At 39.2% G+C, this 22,138-nt stretch overlaps 1 protein-coding gene across 2 annotated transcripts; it reads left to right on the top strand.

The window, feature by feature from the left end:
- The first annotated feature begins 1,502 nt into the window (after positions 1-1,502).
- Positions 1,503-22,035, top strand: itga6a (integrin, alpha 6a). Of its 2 annotated transcripts, XM_087829767.1 has the most exons (26): positions 1,503-1,743; positions 11,707-11,831; positions 11,965-12,044; positions 12,132-12,393; positions 12,518-12,649; positions 13,586-13,796; positions 14,017-14,210; positions 14,293-14,387; positions 14,940-15,067; positions 15,154-15,243; positions 15,329-15,390; positions 15,478-15,644; positions 15,955-16,095; positions 16,186-16,304; positions 16,606-16,768; positions 17,379-17,465; positions 17,557-17,636; positions 17,734-17,808; positions 17,900-18,002; positions 18,488-18,664; positions 18,792-18,887; positions 18,963-19,073; positions 19,175-19,267; positions 19,365-19,493; positions 20,572-20,695; positions 21,198-21,333. In XM_087829767.1, exons 1-25 carry the CDS (start codon positions 1,556-1,558, stop codon positions 20,677-20,679), a joined length of 3,216 nt encoding a protein of 1,071 aa, XP_087685893.1. In that variant the 5' UTR covers positions 1,503-1,555; the 3' UTR covers positions 20,680-20,695; positions 21,198-21,333. The 2 variants fall into 2 exon arrangements, with proteins under 2 accessions (XP_087685893.1, XP_087685892.1); XM_087829766.1 differs by lacking the exon at positions 20,572-20,695 and having other exon boundaries at positions 21,198-22,035.
- The last annotated feature ends 103 nt before the right edge of the window (positions 22,036-22,138 follow it).

The raw sequence follows: 22,138 nt of genomic DNA, 5'->3' as shown, positions 1-22,138 counted from the left end.
GTTATAACCTTTTTTGCTACTGCCCTGCTGTGAAGTTAATATTGAGCATTTGCCATACCAGATCTTGACTGTAAATATAGTTATCTATATTTTAATTGTTCTGCTCTAAAAAAGTTTTATGCCCGCGCTCAGTGAAGAAAATGCGGATGACATCAGTGAACATGATCTAATCTGACGCATCTGTGACCGAACCCACCAACAGAGATGCCTTTCACATATCTTACACTAGAACCCCCCAATCTCTTGCCACATTAGGAATGTGGCTAAGACCCTGACCCAGACCCCAACCCCCTCACACAACCCCCGCCCAACAACACACACACACACACACACACACACACACACACACACACACTCTCTCTCTCTCTCTCTCTCTCTCTCACACACACACACACACACACACTCTCTCTCTCTCTCTCTCTCTCTCTCTCTCTCTCACACACACACACACACACACACACACACACACACACACACACACACAAACTGGGCACTGGGCTTTCTAGTTTCAACAATGCCCACATTGTGTCGTCTTCTGCTGCGTAATTGTGGCCCAGTGCGGTTCAAACTTCACACCTGCACCGGCGAACAGCAGCTGATGCAGTGGGAGAAGAGGGCAGACAGAACAATGAATCTGTTTAATGCTCCTGGTTTTGGAAGATGTGACACAAAACGAATCAAATGACAATTTTCAGGGACTCAGCAGCTTCTGCTCAGCTGTTTGTGAGACTCCTTTATCATTTTTTCCATACCCCTACTCCGCGATACTTCAATAAGAGTTAAAACATGACCAGAAGCAGAAAGAGGAGCTTTGGATAGGAATGACTGCTGATTTTACTAATTAGTTATTTATGAACACGGAGCAGAGCAGGTGCTGCTAATGACAGCCCATAAATATTTAATTATGATTTTCTTAGACGATTGAATACAAGATTTTTTGTGATAGATGCTAATAATGGCAATTTTAAGGTAGTATAGCTATAAAGTGACCTGCAGCATCTCGTCTGGCTGAATTTGGAGGCTTTATTTGTCCAGCTGATGCAAACATTTGCTGTTTATGTGTGTCCATTCAGCACAACCTGCATCAGTGCGTTTAATCTGAGAGCTGTCTTTTTAAGCATTTATCCGAGAAATAATAAATAGAGCAGTTCTTATGACATTATTCATATTCATATTCATTATGTGTATTTTTATTATACACATTTTATCCAGGAAGTATTCTTAAATTCACTTGTGAGAATGAGAATGTGAGGAGTTCTGTAAAAGGTGGGCCATTTATTTGATATTTTTAAGGACTATAATTTAGAGTAAAACACGCGTCATAAATTAAGCCTGCTTATTTCAACTGAGACTAAAAGATATTCAGTTTCTAACGTGTAATTATGACACTGATAAGCGATTCAGTGACACACTCCGCCATCATGGCCAGAGGTGGCGCCGTGGAGTACCACCCTAACCCGGTGGGGTTCAAACAGAGGCAGTTTTCAGTCATCAATTGACAGAGCAGAGAGGAGCCTAACTTTGGGACGGTTGGGCAGATCTGTACGACGCTGCAATGCTGCCGCAGGGAGGACGCTCTGCTGCTCACGCTGCACTTTTATTCTTCGTTTATGTCCTGGAGGCAACTTTTGTGCTCGGCTTTAACCTGGACACCGATCATGTCCTCAGGAAAGACGGAGAGCCTGGGAGCCTGTTCGGCTTTTCTCTGGCCATGCACCGGCAGCTCAACCCGGACAAAGTCATGTGAGTGATGTCTCCAGATGTTCACGTCTGTAGAGCTGTCTGAGCTCCTTGGAGCACCTGAGCGCACAGGTTCGTTTAACAAGCAAGTTTAGGGACTTTTCTGTCAGGTGGCATCAGCGCAGAAATTCAAATGTGACTGGAAGTGCTGTGAGGACTGACTGGCTTACACCTACTTTCTGTTTAAACTTTAAATAATGAGAGAAAATAACTATTTAACCCTCTCATGTGTTACAGTCGTGCGTTAGAGCAACTTTCTAATACAATGTCCTTTAACTTTATCTTTTTTTTTTTTTTTTACCCAGTTTTCCCCAAACCCCACAGGGTTTCTCACACGTTTTGTTCCAATTCTCGGTGATATCAGCAGTTTCCCCGCTGATACTTTGAATATGAAGTAGGGAAACAGCAAAAGGATAACAAGTGAATTTACAATGCTTGTAGTGTCATGCAAATGTGCCTGCAGGGTCAAACCGAGGCAGCACTGCGAGGAGAGAGGTAACAGGAAATAAAAGGGTCTCAGGATTGCTTTGCAAACGAGTGGATTTTTCAAGGCACATAAAAAGGAACGAAGCTATTATTCCTGACATTTCATTCACCGATTACAAACAGCCAAAAAAATTCCATTCAAGATGCTATAATAATGTGGCTTTCAGTATTCTCTTGTCTTTTAATCTTCTAGGTTTCCTGTTATCACCTTTGTTTGCTGGTGTTCTGCACGATCCTGGCAGTTTTCAGATTGGATTAGATTTTTGCTGTTGTGAGACAATTAAGAAGAGAAATCAGAACATGCTGACTAATGCAGCCTCACTCACATGTCAGATGGGCTGATAATGAGATTTTTGCATCAGTGCCAAGATGAGATAGAGCAGGAGTCAAAAAAATTTAAGTATTCCTCCAGTGCAGGGTTTTGTTTGAGCAGTGCAGAAGGGGCAGAATCAACACCGGTGTAGTGACCCTGATCATCCTGCCTCCTCAGTGTTGAGAAGAGGGTGTGGTGTATAAAAGCCTATAGGTTTTGTGCTGGCACTCACGGGACCCTGCAGCAGCATGTTGAGAAAAAGAGATCAGGGATGAGAAGCCCTGATAACACGTTTACAAAAAACCCAAGAGATTCCTCAAAGATCGCAGAGATTACTCTTAAGTTGTGTAATTTAATCTAACTGCTGTTTTGACCACCGTGCCAAGACAGGTCACATTGAAGTGAAGTTTTTAAAGCTGGATTTTTCAGATCGCTTTTTCACAAACATTTCTTTGTTCACAAAGAAGCATTCAAACTGAAAAGAGGAACTTTAACATTTGTCTCGCTTGGCAAGTCTAAAGGGAGGGAAAAGTCATGAAACCGATGTCATATTTGTCGGGCAAATAGAGCCTTGAAATGTGACACTGGCTTGAGAGTTTGTTTTCAGCCTGTAAAAGTCTGGGGAGAGTGCCTCTTTTACATCTTGCTCAGTGAGGAAGCAAACCTTATTTAGGGGAGGAAAAACCAGAGCATCTTTTTTTATGTGAAAGGAACCTGAATATTTCAGGTTTTGGACTGTTGTTTAGACAAAAAATAAAAGCTTATAGGGAAAGCTGAGTGATATGAGCATTTTTTTTAATATAGGAAATGTTTTTTTCCTAATCACCAAGCTCAACAGCTGTGCAGAAGTAAGCGCACATCTACCTGACAAGAGGCCTGTGCTTATTACAGGATGTAAACATAACCACCTCGCTTGGTTGAGCTGTAAGGGCAGCAAGCTGCACGTTTTCATTCGCTTGCCAGATATAGTTTGCAGTAAAAAAAGAAAAGAAAACAGTACTCACAACAAGGTTTATGGAGCTTCAAGTAACTTGGTTTCATGAGCTGTTTTCTGTATTCAAGAGAACTCCCTTCAAAACAATTTACATGTTTAAATAATGCCAGAAGAAAATATGCACTGCTAAAGAAATGTGTTAGACCAGCTCTCGTAAAAACTAGAAAACACAAATATTTCAGAAATCTTTAAAAAACTTGTTTAAAACTAAAAATGATCCAAATTCATGTTTCCATACCGAAGTTTGAGTCGGCATATTGAACTCCTCTGATAAGTCAGAGATAAAGCAAGCATAACCACTTGAACCACTAAAACAAGTTCTTCTTTGCAGGATCCACTTTAGTGTTTTTATTAACTTAAGATGGGCAACTTTTTTTTTTCCATATGTGAGCTAATTAATATTTGATTTAGCATTACTTAACCAGCCACACCCCCAACCACAGGGGGCCACAAACCAGTGTGCTACCAGTGCCCATAAAAGGGGAGGGTTGTGCCAGGAAGGACATGCTGTGTAAACTCAAAGATACGCATCATCTGTAAAATTTCCATGCTGGATCAATCAAAGCCTCAGTAACAACAGCTGTCACCTGTGCAGCTGACCAGCAAGATGTTAGTGGAAATTGTGCTATTGTTGGCTGAAGACAGATGAGGACATGCATGGGTTGGTGTGACACTGGAGGAGGCTAGGAATAAGGTGAGATGGAGGTAGACAGTCCACTGTGGGAGACCCCTGAAAAGAAGAAGAAGATAACTTAGCCAATCGTTGGTTTTGTCTGACGAACACTCCACAGAGTAAGAATGAGTCCTCCTGATCATATAAAAGAAAGATATGTTTATGGTTTTATATGGTTTTATTTAAAAAGTGACTTAAATAATTACTTTGTTTTAGCTGACAAAACGTACAAGCACTGAAGTGACTCATTAATTGCCCTAGTTACAAAGAGCTCACATTGTTCAGCTCTTCTTGGTTGAAACTTCAGACACTGAGAAAGTGTAGTTGTACGGAAATAATAAAAGGACAGTAATGACGTAATAAACAGCAGCTCAGTCATGATCTTAGCTCTAGATCCTTGTGTGACGCTGAGATAATCAGTCAGACGAGACAAGAGGAAGCTCAGCAGAACAGCAGAACAGCTCTGCGTGACCTAAAGCTCTGAGGACCTCTGAGCCGGCGAAACCGCAAGTCAGGGATGCGTCACGCTGTCCAACATCCGTCGCTCCCGATTTTTTACGAAAACGTTTCATGACGATCGCCGGCAGCTGCAAATCTCTGCTGGCTATCACTACTTACTGTGCATCAGTCTGATTATGATAAATCATATGTGACGAGAGGAATGCTGGACTTCACTGGCTCTTTTTTAGGCCCTCTGCCCTCATGAGTGGTAGATGTAACTCCTCTCACGCCAAACCTACACAGGCTGAATTTCAGCTAAAAAACACATTTTTCGACTCTTCTGATGATTAAAGTGCTGGTGAATTTAATAATCAGGAAACAATCGCGTTGGTCTCCAGTTTGTTTTACTATAGCTTTCTTAAGTATAGTCATAAGATGTTTTGTTTTTGTTTGATTTCTAAAGAGATAATTACAGAAAAGTAGACTCTCGTTTCCATAAGTCACTGAAAGTATTGCAAAAAAGTTGCTATTTGGCAATTTGATGCCTCTTTCATGAGTAATATGTTAAAGATGGTTTTAACATTCTCTCAATGAAACCAGACTGGGCATGCACGGCCATCTGTGCACATGTAACCCGATAGATTAAACGCATCAGTGAATCATCAGTGGAGATACTCCAGTCAAACTTCACACCAATGTCTGGCTAGTGTCAAGATAACAGATAAGTGGTCAATAAACAGACCCCCCGAAAATCCTGTAAAAACTTCAATCTTTACTAAAAGTTGACACGATTCTGTGATGTGTGTCAGCCAATCACAGGTCAGCAACAATCGGTGTGCGATGTGTAAACTGAAACAGTTGGAACAGCTGTGAGTTCTTCTTGCTTTGAGTGCACAGCTGTGAAGGCATTGGAGCACATCTGTTAACAGAGACCAGTGAGATCACCGTGAAAGCCAACACCCGCCACTATGCATTTACACCGCAGTGAAAGACACCCCACATGATGACTCCGAGTGGGACATTTTACATCTGACATAGTTACATTTTTCCTCATTAGCCCAGAAAAAACGAACAAACTTTCACACTCTTTCTTCATTTCTTGTTACTTACATACACATGCACATCCATGATGCTAATATCAGCATGCGTGGTCCCTGTTTTGTTGATCAGGCTGTGTTTTTGGCAGTTTACAAATTGGACTGTGCAAATTCTGATATGTTGCTCAATATGTTTTTTGTACAGAGTCTATCCTCATCTGTTCGGTATTAGTGTCTTTTTACTGTCCACTCTCAGATTAGGCTTTTTATTTGCAGCTCTGCCTAGATTCTCGTCGCCTCCTCACTGTCACTGGTGGGGGTCTTTATTTTACAGGAGCCATTTATTAAAGCTGCGAGCTGAGGATGCTTTCTCAGTTTAGATAGATGTACTTGTTTTCTTTCTTGGTTGTACACAAAGGCCTCCCACTTCTGTTTCTATTCTGGTTAGAGCTTTTTATGCACATCTTCAGAAGAAAGTTCTGTTGGCAATATCATCACATGCACCAAGACTGACAGATACTCAGCTAACTACGTTGTTGCTTCTTTAATCATCAGTTTTTAGCTGTGCCAACATAATTAGTGCTATTAATGAGTTAGCTTTTTAAGGTGATATAGTTGAATTAAATAACATGATGTGCAACAGGAACATAGGAATGATGGATCTTGAAAATGGGCTTCCATAGGCACTAGATATCTTGATATTCTGTTAAAAAATGTCTTTATGACTGAAATTATATTTCAGAAGGAGAAACAAACAAAGCAAAGTGAGGGGTTGATCCTGACAACTACAGTTCATCAGTCAATGAGCATTCCCTTCATATTCCTTATTTCTAACACTTAAAATTACCTTTGTTTACAAAATGGAGTTAATGATTTCGTCAGCGTGGCCGGAAATGAGGGACTGAGCAGACTGGCAGAGGAGCTGGCGGTCTCTTTGCAACCACAGGTATCAGATGGCCGATAAAAAGAAGGCAGGTTGTTCTAATATACTAAATATAGTTTAGATCTGAACAGGGCAGGAAATAAAACATACTACAAAGGAACAAGTAGGGGAAAACTTTTAACATTACATTCATTCTTTTATTTATTAAGTCATACCGTTTTTTGCAAAAAATTGTTGTTGTGTTTTGTGTGTTTTAGTTGTGCTTAGGTCCAACATGTGACCGTTTCCAATTTCGTTGAACCAAGTATGACTGTGCAATGAAAAGAAAGTGTTATCTCTTATCTTATGTTACAGCAGCTGCAGAGTGTTGCTTAAAGAGCTCACAAACACAGTGGCAAACACACCAACGTCCAGCTGCTTTTAAGATTTATTGGAAAAAAAACCAACCTTGATATTTCTTAGTTTTATCATTTACCCATAATCCCAAACTGTAACAAACTGTAAAGATTCCTTTTTAATATTTGCATGTCGCCGGGCTTTGTTTGAGAGGATGTTTAACGGCTCGGTTAGGAGGGTCCGTGTTGAGCAAATGAAACGCTGCGGGGCCGTCCCTACAGATCAATAGGTGGGTCAGAGTCAGCTGCAGTGAGGAAGAAAGAGAGGATTTCCTTTCATTCCTTAAAACAAATTCCTTCATTGTAAGCTTGATGGTCAGCTAACATGTGAAGTGTTTAGATGACTGTTAGTGTAAAATGCGTCAAACTATTGTTTTGGTGCCAACTGGTCCCCAGTGACTCACATCCTGTAGTCTGATGTGTTCTGTTCACTGGCACACAGCTACAGTGTATTAAAGTTTAAAATCAATCAAGCCTGAATATCAGACGTCTGTATCAAATGGCAAGTGTCACAATTTTCTGTTAAGAGCTGAGATTTATGTTAAGATTTTATCTATTTGTCTAAATGATAACAATAATATTATTCACTGTGTCTTTGACCTGTGCAAGAACCACAACACAAGGAGGGAAGAGTTGTAGTTGAGTCTTGATGCATGCTCAATCATCCAGCGAAGGAAATCCCAGAAAGTTGACGTAGCATTTTAATCCAACCGACTTCTTCAGTCTGTGGATGAGGTGATAGTATTTGTTAAAACTTATATGGCATACTGTTATATATGATGTGAGTTTACTTAATCACAAGTAATAACCTTTATTTCCTTTTATTTTTAACAGGCCATCTCAGTTGTGCGTTCAGTGTTACTTTTAGTGCAGGAAGTGGTTCAACCCCACTCTATCTGATCAAGACCTGCTTGTGGTTTTTCTCCCTCACTTTCTTGCACATTTACATGGCTCTGACACTGTGTAAAAAGTCACAGAAAGCAGGTGCTCACTGCATTTCATACCCAGACACAGTATCTAATTACAGATGCACTGCAACTGTATTTGAAGCTGCTGAATGAATCCTAAAAACTTTTTTAAAAAGTGTTAACAATTACATTTTCAAGCCAAGTAGTAAAATGTACTTTATGAGAAGCGCTGTATATCAGTGTATTTTGTACAGTTAATTCATAGAAATTTCATGTTTTTAGACCCTTTCACTTTCTTCCTGAAATAACTGTAAAACACGTTAAAAAATGCGTAAAATGTGACCGTTGCACACTGCACTGCACAGGAGGGACCATGATTCATGTGCAGTAAAAGCTCGAAAGCAAAACATAAAAATATTCAGATATAGTTAAGTGCAAATATAGGTGTATAATCAGCATAATCACACCCAGTCTTACTATTTCATAGTCCTGTAAAATAACCTGGTCTGCACATAATTTTTGGCAGAAACAGGCTGGGTTTTTGAAAACGATTTGTTCATGCATTTGTCTGTGTTTCTTAAATCAATCTGTAAAAAGACAGTCTGTTGAACCCCAGTGACCTGTGCGTAGGTGCTGCGTATGTCATCGCACTGGCTGCTGCTGAAAACATATAAAACACAGAATCTCTTTCTGAGATGTTAAAAGATGTGTGAGTCTCTGCGACAGCGCGGGGTTTTAAAGGGAAGTGTGTTCAAGAGAAGAGAGAGCAACAACCACAATACTGAAAAGCAGTAGTCTGGTTGAGTTCCCCCTTGCCCTTTGCAGGGTGTGAAAACACTAGTTTATTGCCATATTTGGAACTTCTCTAATTTTTGTTCTTAAAAAATAAAAGATGCTCCTGAGAGCCAAGAAAACAAAAAGGTTTTGATGTTTTATTTTATTTTAAACAGTTTAAGAATCGTATTGTAGTATTGTAGCTTAAAGAAACACGCTTTTCAATTGTCAATTGTTATTTCTTTTTGATCTTCTGCTCCTGGTAGTGGACGTCTGGTGCTGCTTGATCCCAGAAGGATATGATGTAATGATATTGTTTTCATTTTTGTCTGGCTTTCTGGTGAAAGTTCTTTTTATTTTACAAATTTTAAAATGAAGCAAACACATCTGAACATTAAAACATTATTTTAACAAATAATTTCTCATAGTCAAGCTTTTGTTAACTTACATTCTGCATATCTGATAGTCACCTAAAGCTGGGTTGTTAGATCATGTCACCCATTGTACTAATAGGGATCATGAAAGGCATGACAGAGAACTGAGTGAGGCAGAAGGGATTTTACTCAGAATTGTGGAAGTGGAGCCATAAATTAGCCTCAGAGATAGGAATACTAGCTCTTGAGGAGCCCGAGCAGGGCCAAAATGATGACACCTGTCCTTTATAGGCAAGAAGCATGGAGTTAAGTAGGGCTCTGAAGTTGTGGGATTTGGTTTTTCTAGCACAAACTGGAGTGTGGGACAGCAACCTGTGAAGGCAATCATTCTTCCATGGACTCCATGCAGATTGAGGCAACCTCATGGCACTCTGTTTAAGAGAGGTGTCGCCATGCAGAGGTTATCATTCTTTTTTCAAGACATTGTGATCATTACTTTGATGGACTGTCTAATCTTGAAGAATCTATCTAGACTTATTGAATTGACAACAACTAGAGCCCCCATATCTGGACCTCAGAATGTCTGAATCAGGCTGTGAACATGGGTATGATGAAGGATGTTTTCAGCTGCAGAATATTTTCAGTTTTGAGGTTGCCTTCGGAGATGAGACCCTCTCTCTGCTTTGTGTGCTCTGACATTTCTTTTCATAAACTTGTCTGTCTGTCTGCTGTTTAAGGGCCTCCAGTGTTGGCTGGGGCATTCTCCTGTTTTCATGTTTCATGTTTAACCAGTTTCAAGCCAGTTCCAGGGTTGAAACCTAATTGTGCAGTTTAATGCACTTTTAGCAAATATAGTTTTAAAAATTCAAATTGACAAAGCAAATAGATTAAGTAACCAAAATTTTAGTTGATTGTTCACAAGTGTGTGAGAGCCAAAAAGGCTCTTACACATTGCTTCCTATTCATTATGCACAGCTCTTGGTGAGTCATATAGTTTGTATAAATTGTGCTAGGTCTGAGACTCGTGCCCCCCCCTAAAGGACAAGAATGAGAAACTGAATGACAGGCTGAACCTCTTAAGCCACCCATCCTGTGACTGTGCAGAGGTGTAAATAAACAGGTTAACTTTGGGATTCTTTAATTGATGCAACTTTATGAACTATAATTATTTTTATTATCAGAGGGGGCTTTACAGTCTAGTGTCTGAGGCTCTAGAATTGAAGATCAAAGTCTGGTTGACAGTGAGTCAGTGTCCTATAGACATGTGACAAATTGAAGGAAAGGCCTGAACCCTTGACCCCTAATTTGAGGGGATCCGGCAGCCCTGTTATCCACTCTTCCTTCTAAGTATTCAATTGTTCCTTTAGAATGAAGGGTCACTTTAACTCAATTAAAAGTTGTTCTGAGTGATAAACTTCCTATCCCGTCCTTTTATCCTAATGAGTGTGGTCTGTTCCAGGATGACACTGCACTCATCCATTGGGCATACTGGGTCAGTAAATGGTTTGATTAACATGAATATGGTGCAGTTCATATGCCATGTGCATAGTCATAGCATATAGTCATGGTCACCACATATCCATGTATTGGAAAGATTTTCATCCCTTGGATAAAAGTTGGTGCCCAGAACTGTGTCTACACCTTACTTATATTTCGCCAAATATCCCACTAACTATTGCAAAGATTTCTGTTCAGAGATTCAAACAGAAACATTTGTCCCCAGTTCATTTATCTGAAAGATTTTGATGATTTTCTCGCTTTTGAGTTCTCACCAACAGTTACCACAGTTACATTTATTCCAGAGATTCATGTTACCCTCAGGATGCACTGTAGCTATAATAGCTATTCTTTTCTTTCTAGGCAAATTTGTGTTCCAAACTGCCTGCAAAATTCATGATATTCCCATCAGCCGTAACATACTCCAGGTTTAGTTTGCATGTCTTATAAAATCATCAGATTCAATAACTGACAGCAATGAACTGCACCCAGTCAGTTGTATGCTCCTGTTTTCCAAATCTGTACATACTGATTCAAGCAGGTTTTTAATGTGCTTTTTTTTTACCGGGAAAAAAAGCAAAATAAGGTCGATTCAGAGCAGAAAGCATGCACACTAAATGCTGTTAGTTTTGTGGTGTGTTGAAACACACTTAGTCACTCTGACTTTGGCTTTCTGGTCATCATTTTGCAGAAGTGCAGCTTCTGTCCTCCAAGCTGCAGGTCGAAGAGTTAATGAGTCTCCTGTTCTGCTGAACAAGCATCCACTTTTTTCTTTTATATTTAGCCTGCACATCTTTTTACACAGAGACTCTTTGAACAATATTTTGGTCTGTTTGCCTTTACTTGATAATAGCAGCGATAAGACAGTCAGAAAACCACTGTGATAAAAATAAAAAGGCATAGCGAAACAAATGAGGGGTGGTGAGGTTGTCTAAACCAAGCCACAAGATGTCACCATTACAAAAGAAGTAGAGGAACCAAAGTCCCCTTTAACCATCAGTATTGTACTCATTTGTTGTTTCCCTTCATTATCACTGTTGATGTTTTTACATATGTGTGTGAAATTCTACAAGCTGTGGCTTTGTTGAATGGTATCCCAGCAAAGGTAACTAAAGCAACAGTTCCCAAACATTTTATGAAATAAGTTTTTGATAAAATATATTTCTGTCTTGTTTTTTGTGTTTTTTTTAGGGTACTGATTGGTGCACCCAGAGCCCAGTCTTTGCAAAACCAAAAAGCCAATATCACTGGAGGCCTGTATAAATGTGAAGTCACCCAGTCTAGTAATTGTGAGCGTATCAAATTTGATGATAATGGTGAGAACTCTGCCTGCATACCTACCTAAACAAAATCCACTGCTTTGTCCAATCCACTTTGTAATTTTGACAATTTGTAGAAACCAAGCTTTCCAAGTAAAATGTTCAATTATGTCTGTTGGCAAATTTTCAGCGGATCTAAGACTTGAGAATAAAGAGAATCAGTGGATGGGGGTGTCAGTGAAGAGTCAGGGACCTGGGGGAAAGATTGTGGTGAGTCAAACTAAGTATTAAAACCATCGTTCTGTGGATCCTCGAGCCCTGGTTCAGTAAAGGTCTTACTCGTATCTTTTTCTTCAGACATGTGCTCATCGCTATCAAAGGCGTTTGAATGTGAATACTCCAGAGGAGACTCATCACATCCCCGGACGTTGTTATATTCTGAGTCAGGACCTAACCATTGACCTTCAGTCTTCTGAGGATGGAGGTGAATGGAAATTCTGCGATGGCAGACCTGAAGGCCATGCAATGTTTGGAACATGCCAGCAAGGACTGGCGGCTACTTTCACCAATGACTACCATTACATGGTTTTTGGAGCAGTGGGAGCTTACAACTGGAGAGGTCACTATGTGATTGTGTCTTTATATGCTGTTTATCTTCATTAGTGGATTTAAGTTTTGTACATGAATCTCATTTTTTAATCCTAAAATGCATTTTTCTCATCACTTTGTGCTCTTAAATCCAGGGATAGTGCGACTGGAGCAGAATAATAGTACTTTTCTGGACATGGGAATATTTGATGATGGCCCATATGAAGTTGGGAATGAAAAAGTCAGGAACCCTGATTTTGTGCCTGTACCTGCAAACAGCTACCTCGGTGAGTTGAACACCCATAGTTTTTTTTTTTCCGTCACTTGTTTGATGTTAGTTCATTAATTTGCACAAGCAAACGTGAATGAGCTAAAACAATAATGTAAAAAAGAGTGAGCCAAAATTCCTTTAAAAAGATGTAAAGACCAATATGGTCATACGGAAATATCCAGATAAACAGAATCAACTTTCTGGGATTTCCTTACCTGGATGATTATGCATACATGAAGATATCCATCAAGTTATTATTGCTGCTACAGGTGACTTTACAAACTACTCAATTCTGGGGTGTACTTAGTTTTTCAGAGGACTTCAGAGAGACCTGTAAAAACGTTGGTTTCATATCATTGTATGAAGGCGGTCATGGGGTCCTTTGTCCCTCTTTGGGGGGAAACTCCCACTGGGTTTAAATCTGGGACTCTCCGCAATTTGACCTTAGAACTGAAGAAGCTTCTCGGATGAGAGGTGAAACGTCTTCAAGCAACTTAAAGAAGTCCAGACGCTTTCCTTGCAAGCTCCTTTGACTACGATGACCTGGATGACTGAGAACCTTCACAGACATTGTATAAAAGTACAAAATTAGGCTTACCAAGCAAGCATGTCCCTCAAACCTGCTCAGGCCAACATCGAAAGAAGAGCTTTGATTGTCCTTCAAGAAGCCTGGAGAACTATTTCTAAAGACGAATTAGAGAAATTACAAGAAAGCTTTCGTCAGAGAGATTTGAAGAGTAAAGCTGGTCATACCAAGCAGTGACTTTCAAGTTTGTTAGATGTTCAGACTCACATGTTTCTGCCTTAGATACTATATTTCCTTGTATTTTTGTGTATGTGTCAATAAACTGCTGCACCTACTTTCCATTTTTCTCGCAAAATATAAAGCAATGAGAGGTAGCTCAACACTTTTGCACAGCACTATAAATCTACTTCATTTAACGCACTTTAGGATTCTCTCTTGATTCGGGACACCACATCACCACTAGGGGTAAGCTAACAGTGGTGGCTGGAGCGCCCAGGGCCAATCACAGCGGAGCTGTAGTCCTGTTCAAGCAGGACATGGTAGCAGGAAACCTCTCAACGGAGTACATTCTGCATGGTCCGGGTCTGGGATCCTGCTTTGGATACGACGTGGCTGTAGTGGACCTGAATAACGATGGGTGTGTAACATTTCTGACTGCCTTTGGGTACATTTATTAGATTGTTCAGAAGAGTAGACTCGATCCAAACTTAACAAGTCACAAAACAGTATAAAACACATAAATTTCAGATTTACACAACTTTCTTTAATATCACTTCATTTTAAAAAATATTTTCCGTTTTTAAATACAATTTACTGTTAATAGCGCTTTTTTTTTTTTTTACTCTATGTGATACTAGGTGGCAAGACATAGTAATAGGAGCCCCTCAGTTCTACATGAAGGGTGAAGACATTGGGGGAGCTGTTTATGTTTACATCAACAATGCAGGAGTTTGGGAAGGAAACACTCCTGTCCGTCTAATAGGGACCAAAGACTCAATGTTTGGAGTGGCAGTAGAGAACATCGGCGACATCAATCAAGACTCATATAAAGGTGATTAAGCTGACCTTTTGCGCTGTGTTTGTATTGTCTTTGTCATTTGCAGTCACATAAATTGTGTTTTTTCCTCATACAGACATTGCGATTGGAGCTCCGCAGGAAGATTCTGGGACAGGAAAAGCCTACATTTATCACGGCTCTGCACAGGGAATCAAAACGACCCCTGCACAGGTGGATATTTGTTTAGAAAATTATATTACATCAGTGTTTTGTTACAGTCTGAATGCTTTCATGAAGTCTGGTTTATGCTGTTGCAGAACCATGTTGCTAGTGATAAACCTCTAAAGCTAGCTGCCAAAGTTCAAAATGACTTTTTTTTTCACCAGCATTTTCCTGATGAACCTAATAACTGCTCCAAATGAATAAAAGTGTTTCTCCATAACTGCTGGACTTAAGAAACATCGGTTTGGTACAGTTTAAAAAAAAGAAGAAGAAAAATACACGGCTACCCCTAATAGTGAGCCTTAACAGTCTTGGAAAAACAGGATTTTGCATCTGAAACTTTTTTCAGACTTGGGATCAAGAGATAGAAAGCCTGTGCTACAGCATTTTCTCATTATTAATATTTCTTCTTGCTCTTAAACTCAGACATACTAAGGTAAAGTAAAATCTTCAGCTAGTTTGGCTGCTAATTTAAAAAACCTCATTGGGACAACTTTGTCTTTACTGTGTTTTTTTCCTCGCTTAATTTCAGTTCTTTAAGTTTCCATCTTTATTTTCCAGATCCTTTCAGGGAAAGACCACAACATTCGATTTTTCGGCTATTCTCTGGCAGGAAACATGGACCTGGATGGTAACTCTTATCCAGACTTGGCTATAGGCTCTCTGTCAGATTCAGCTATGATTTACAGGTAACTGTGGCCTTAACCGTTAGTTTAAATTTAGTTAAAGTCCTACTGACCTCAATCACAGTTTTATTTAACCATCTTTCTTTTAGAACAAGGCCAGTCATTAGCCTCAACAGTGTTGTCAAAGTGTCTCCAAATGAAATAAGTCTTACAAATAAGACGTGTGGGGACCGTGTTTGGTAGGTGTTCTTATATTCTTATATTCAAACAGACTTCAGAGTGAAAACTTTCTTTTTCCTAACAATATCTGTTTTCTGTCCATAGTTTCACTGTGATGGCTTGCTTTTCCTACAAAGCTAATCCTGCATCTTATAATCCAAAGCTTAGTACGTAAAAATTTATTACATTATTTTTCCATTTACAAATGTTTTTTTTTCTAACACACATATGTGCATTTTACTTCAACACTGCAGCTGTTAGCTACACTGTGGAGGTGGACAGAGCTCACAGGAGAGGACTGACTTCCAGAGCGATGTTCTTAAACGACTCCAGCTCTGAACTAGAATACCAGTTCAATGGCACCTTAAAACTCAAAGAGCAAAATCAGCAAAAGTGTATCAAACTAATAGCCAGACTTAAGGTAAATCAAGTGTCACACAGCTACATCACTGAGAAAAAGCTAGGAGCCTCTCTCAGCTTTAAACTGGAGAAATGATTAAAAAAATGAAGACATGTACGTTGACGATAGTAATAACAATTTCTTGGAGATGTCAGTATTCAAAAAATGACCGTGCATGAACATATGTAGTGCTAACTTTGAGGTAATTTATAATAAATAAATAGTGAAATTATATAAATCAAAACTGTAATAATATATATTAAAACAGAGACAGTAACAGTAAATCATATTAATAAATGCATTAAATGCCTTTTTTTTGTGATTCACGAAGGATAACATCAAGGACAAAATGCGTAGCATTCCCGTTGAGGTGTCGGCAGATATAAGTACAAAACAAGAGGAATCAATTAATGGCCTCCCTCGCATGAGTCCCATTTTAGACGCCACTCAACCAAGCAAAATCATTTCTGAGGTAAAGACAACTTCTAAATGTAAACACTAAAACTGTGTCGAGTTTGTTATGTAACATTTGTATATTTGTCGTCATTTCCTGTTGTTTCAGGTGAACTTTCTAAAAGAAGGCTGTGGAAGCGATCATATTTGCAAAAGTAACCTAAAGATGAATTACAGTTTACACTACAAAGAAGCCAACAAAGAGGAGTACCCCGCGTTAAATAAGAGGTTAAAACTCATTCTCAGACTGTAGTAATATAAAGTAGCCTTGATTGAGTTTTGTAATGGGACCAGTTGGACTTTAAAACCCACCCTGCTTTTTCATGCCTTTTGGATGACACACATCAGAGTGAATGGTTGAGTCTCACTGGGCCACCAACCCTACTTAATTTGAAACCACAGCCAAAGACGAGCTCAGACATGCTGATTGCACAACATACACAGTTTGCTACACGATTGTTATCACTGAAGAAGCATGCTTTCTTTGTTTTGGTTTTTTTCATCACTGGTTATGACTGTGTGTCTGCAGCAAGAACGGCATCCCAGAGTTTATTGTGAAATCCCAGAGGAAGGACTTGGCTGTGTTGGTGACAGTAAGCAACATGAATGGTGATGATGCTTATGAGGCAAAGCTGGTGGGGACCTTCCCAAATACCATGTCATATTCTGGAGTCCGAACCGATCAAACAACAGTAAGTCGACTGTAAAATTACTTTGTTGTATTGTAAGAAAGTTACAAAATTTAAAGTCCTTTACCTGCAATTGATTCAAGCCTTAAAAGCATTAATCAAAATACTAAGAAATGACTTCCACTGTGGCTTAAAATACCTGGAACTTGGTGCATTTCCGCTGTTTAATATGCAGGAGGTATGAATACACAGTATGGATATGGATGATGATGATGAGAGAGGTGGGACTGGCAAGAGGAAAATTCAGTATTCAGATAATTAAATACAAATCCCTGACTGATTGAATCCATGACAGTGACTGCTTGTTCCACTCTTCTGGCATATAAAAAAACAACGTAATGGGACTGTTACGGGTTTAAAAGCTTGGCCTTCTTTGTGCATGTTCTTTAGCGTTTGTAATAGTTTGCATGCTAGCAGCTAAGCTCAAGTACAGTTCTACATCATCAACAAGAGAGTCGCCCCCTGTTGGCCCTTTGGAAAATTGCAGGTTTAAGGGGCTTTACCTTTTCTAAAGCCTAGTGGCTACGTCCATTTTTTATATACAGCTTATGACCACGTCATAAAGTAAATACTTGGATATATTACACATGTTGTCCGACGTGTTCTTTTCTAGATGGAAAACCTGATCACCTGTGATGCAAATGTAAACAGCTCTCAAGCAGAATGTGAGCTGGGAAATCCTTTTAAGAGAAACTCAAAGGTACAGAAATGTCACGCTCCTGTGCTAATGCTTTCTAAGACACTTGGCTGTTGTAATTCATATGTAAGAAATGCTACTACTTTTTCACAAGGTTACCTTTAAAGTCATCCTGAGTGCTGCACATCTGACTTTAGACACCACTGAGATTGAGATCAATCTGCAGCTGAATACGTAAGTAAAGATGCTGAGATTCGCTTTCTGTTATGTGCTGCACACTTTCAAACTGGGATGTGTTATTGTTATTAATATTACTATCCTTTTCATTTAGGACCAGCTACCAAGAAGCAATCCATGTAAAAGTAAAGTGTAAAGTGATCATTGAATGGCTTTTGTCTGTCTCTGGGTAAGTTTGTTCTCGCAGAGATTCCTTGACTTGTTTGACTTCACCTTTATACCTATACAGGACCTCCAACCTTCTCGCTTGTTGTCATCAGGGAAGCTAATCCTACCCAGGTGTTTTTTGGAGGTGTTGTGAGAGGAGAAAGTGCAATGAAGTCAGAAGAAGAAATTGGAAGTTCGATTAACTTTACTTTCACAGTAAGTTTATACATTTCACCTATTTTTTATATTAATATTGTTTTCATAAAACTTTCTGGCCACTTTATTAGGTATACCTGTTTGTTAATGCAAATATATAATTAGGTAATTACATGCGAGTATTGTTGCTGACCACGTCCATACCTTCATGATCACAGTGAAACCTCTCAAACTGGTTTCTTGAACATGACAATGAGGTGATTGTACTCAAATGGCCTCCAAAGTCACCAGAACTCAGGCCAATAGAGCATCATTGGGATGTGGTGAAACGGGGGATTCAGATATCAGATATCATGTCAATATGGACCAAAATCTCAGTGTTGAATATTTCCAGCACCTTGTTCAAGCTATAATATGTAGATTTAAGACAGTTCAGGTTAAGGGAGATTCAACCCAGCGCTAGCAACGTGTACCTAATAAAGTGGCTGGTGCGTGCAATGTTTATGTGAAATTGCAGAGTTGTTTCCTGTTAATTTCTCCTCCAGATAAACAACTCGTGGAAGCACTTGAAACCTTCTTTTGAAACCTCACTAAACATTTTTTGGCCCAAAATTCAAAAAAATGGGAAATGGCTTCTGTACCTGATGAGCATCACTTCTGAAGGACCAGAGAAAATCCTTTGCTCCCCTAAAACTGAGATCAACCCTCTGAATATTGCTCAGGTAGCATATTTAAGCGTCCAGCTTCACGTGTTACAGCTGAAATTAGACCATTGATGAATGGGGCCATTATGACACGCCTGCCCTGTTTGATTCTGTGTTGAATTAACGAGAGGAGATGTTCTTTCAGCGGTCCTCTGTGTCTCGAACAAAACGAGAAATTATGAAAGAAGAAAGAAAAACTGGTGGAAAAACGTCGTCACTGAAGGACAAGAAGAGAGTTTTTGTAAGTGATATAAATGGACATGCACAGTTTAATAAAAGTGTTTATATGATGTTTGACTGTGTATTTGCTTTCTAGTCCTGTGAAGATGGGATGGAAAAATGTGTGGTGTTCAAGTGCCCCCTGCAGGGGCTCGATGGTACAGTAGTCGTATTGAGATCCCGTCTGTGGAACTCAACCTTTATTGAGGTAATAAACAGCATATTTTTTGTGTTCACATGTCTCTTCATGTGAGATAAATCAAATCTCATGATTTTGCTTCATTAATAATTGTTGTTTTTTGCACACAGGAGTATGCCCCTAGTTCAACTTTGTCAGTAAAAGCCACACTTGAATTTGATACTCAGAGGGAAAACGTCATACTGACCAATCAAAACACGAATGTAAGCAATTCAAGCTGCATAACGACATTAACCTTATTGCTGTGTTGGTCCCAACTCAGTCTCTCGGTTTTCCTCCCTTTTATGTTTTTTTTCCCAGGTGAACGTGAACGTGTCTCCTGACGATGAAGCAGCTAAGCATCAGGGAGGAGTTCCCTGGTGGATCATCCTGGTGGCAGTTCTCATAGGACTCTTGATTTTGATTCTACTGGTTTATCTGCTGTGGAAGGTGAGAACATGGATGTCACACCTACAGTTACACAATGGACATGGATATGAGAAAAGAACATGAATTTAGAGAACCCCTCGTGAAAATTAGCCAATTAGAAAAGGTAAATGAAGCCTGAAAATAAAGCTAAAGATACTTAAAAATAACATTTTCACCTTTTTTGCTAGGTTTTATGCTCTGATTGCTATTCTCGGTTTGGTTTTATTGTTAGTATATGAGATATTGATACACTATATGGACAAAAGTGTTGGGCCCCACCTCTTATTCTTTGAATTTGAGTGTTTTCAGTCCAATCCCCACAGGATTATAAAGTCAATCACCTAGCCATGCAGTCTGCCTTTGCAGACATTTGTGTGGAAACATGGCCTGTATTTGTATAGCGCTTTACTTAGTCCCTATGGGACCAAGACACATGGCTTTCAAAACAAGTATTTCAGTGCCTTGACATTAGTTGCCAGCCAAGCTCTGATCAGCTGTAATAAAATCTGCCAACCGGCTCCATTAACCCTTAAGAGCCCAGACCTATTTCTACTTTCATGAAAATTACGGGGGTCTTATATCAAATGAATCATATATAACCAAGTCTCTAAGTGTAAAGAGGCAGTGACACCAGTGTCACTGTGGGTCCTTAAGGGTTAATAAAAACTTTCCCCCTTTTTTCACTTTACAGAAGCTGAAGTGTAAAAATGAATATTCACTCTTTAATTATGGCAAATAGCTCTGCACTGGAGAGCTTGTCAGCTTTAAATGATAGTTTATTGTTAGATTTGCATTAAAAGTTTGCACCCACATAAATCTGTTATTTGGTGACTAAAATACACTGTTGGGTAAACTTACTCAGGGTCTGGGTGGGTCATACCAAAACCTGGACATATAACTGATAATAAAACTTGCCACAACACAGTTTTACGAAGGTATAAATCATAACCCGAAGTTTAATATTTTCTATACGTTTGTTATTTGTCATTTAACATTTGCACATCAACACTGAACTCCGGAGGAAGTATTTGCTTTAAAAATGTATGTTTGCTCCTGCTGGACACGTTTGTAACACTTCACCACCCTTGCTCCTCCTCAGTGTGGTTTCTTCAGGAGACCATCTAAAGACCAGTACAATGCTGCATATCAGAAGGCAGAGATCAACATTCAGCCGTCTGAAAAAGACAAACTCAGTGCTGAGGACTGATATATGCTCTCTGAACGTGGGTAAAGTCAGCATGGCGTGTGGTTACTGCAGTGACTAATGAACTTGCTTTTAAGCAAATTCTGCTGACTTGTTGAAGGAAAATTCAAATCAGACTCATATTGCACGTGTTATTTGTGGGGAAAAGGTCACTTTGCTCCTAAATTGAGTGAAATAGACATGCTGAAGAGAGATATTTTCTTCTACATAAGAAAATAAATGTATATATTTTTTTATTAATAAGCTCTTTGTGCAATATGGTTCTGTGGATTTTTCAAGAGTAATGCATTTTCTCGCCAGTAGACTTACTAGTTTCCCCTAGTGCTTCTGCAGGCGCTTTTCCTGACATCCCTGCACCTGTTCTGCTGCAAAAGTCGAGGTTGCAAGCATGCTCTGTTGCCACTGAGCATGCTTCCTCAGCATTTCTGCACAGATCCTTTACAGACTGTGCGAATATTGCTGATACATTTTTTTTAAAGTCCTTAATGCATTGTGTTTTCTTTAAAATTTCTCTTTCCTAGTGTGGATTCTTCAAACGCTCCAAAGAAAACGACAGCGTCCCTCGTTACCACGCAGTGCGGATAAGAAAGGGAACTCTTGAGCACAAAGATGGAAAAGTGAAACCCGATCCTTTTGAAAAAAAGCAGTGGATGACGACTTGGATCGACAATGAAAGTTACTCATGACCTTTTTCTGCTCAGATCTTTGAACAAAGACAAAACTGAACTTAATTAATAATTTCATTAACATGTTGCTCAGATATAGCTTTTTTTTATTGCTAAATGCAGATAATGCTTTTTACACTGTATAGTACTACTATTTTTTCTAATCGTTGTATATATTTGAATATGTCTGCGCATTTTATATTTATACTTTTTTTTTTTTTTGAAAAAAAGAAATCAAATCAAGCAACCAAAGTTTTATCCACTCATGTCTGAAGCTGAATAACAACGGGCAAAGTTTACTGCTGTTTTTAAAGTTGTACTGTCTCACTGGAGGCCTGAGGTCTGTTCACAGAAGGTACAGCCAGTCACTGTAATATGAATGTAAATGAGATTTTTTTTTTTCTGTGAATGGTAAGTATGTAAATTTTCTGTTTTTTCTTCTTTGAAATGACATTTAGGTACATTGTCTTGTCACAAAAAATAGATATTTGAAAATAACTGTGTGTGAATCTAATGTGAGAGCAGCTCCATTTTTCCTCTCTGCTCACATTAGCTCACCTTGGTTCTCACATATGAACCGCATCTACTGTACTACGAGCCTCACTTTTTGGTCTCTGTGGGCAATTCAAAGCGAAGACGGTGAAAATCAAGTGAAACGCTGTAATTCAAAATGCCTTTAAAAAAAAAAGTTTTTGCCAAGTAAAATAAAAATGCTTAAAGAAAATCTTTTCCTGTTTAATTTTCTTGTCATGAACATATCTGACATGAAAGCAGGGCTGAAGTCAGTTATCTTTATA

The sequence above is a fragment of the Neolamprologus brichardi genome, chromosome 16, assembly GCF_056152115.1.
Source record: "Neolamprologus brichardi isolate AB-2024 chromosome 16, ASM5615211v1, whole genome shotgun sequence".
NCBI classification, from domain to species: domain Eukaryota; kingdom Metazoa; phylum Chordata; class Actinopteri; order Cichliformes; family Cichlidae; genus Neolamprologus; species Neolamprologus brichardi.
The sequence above is the reverse complement of the archived record's forward strand: the minus strand, read 5'-3'. Positions and strand labels throughout refer to the sequence as shown.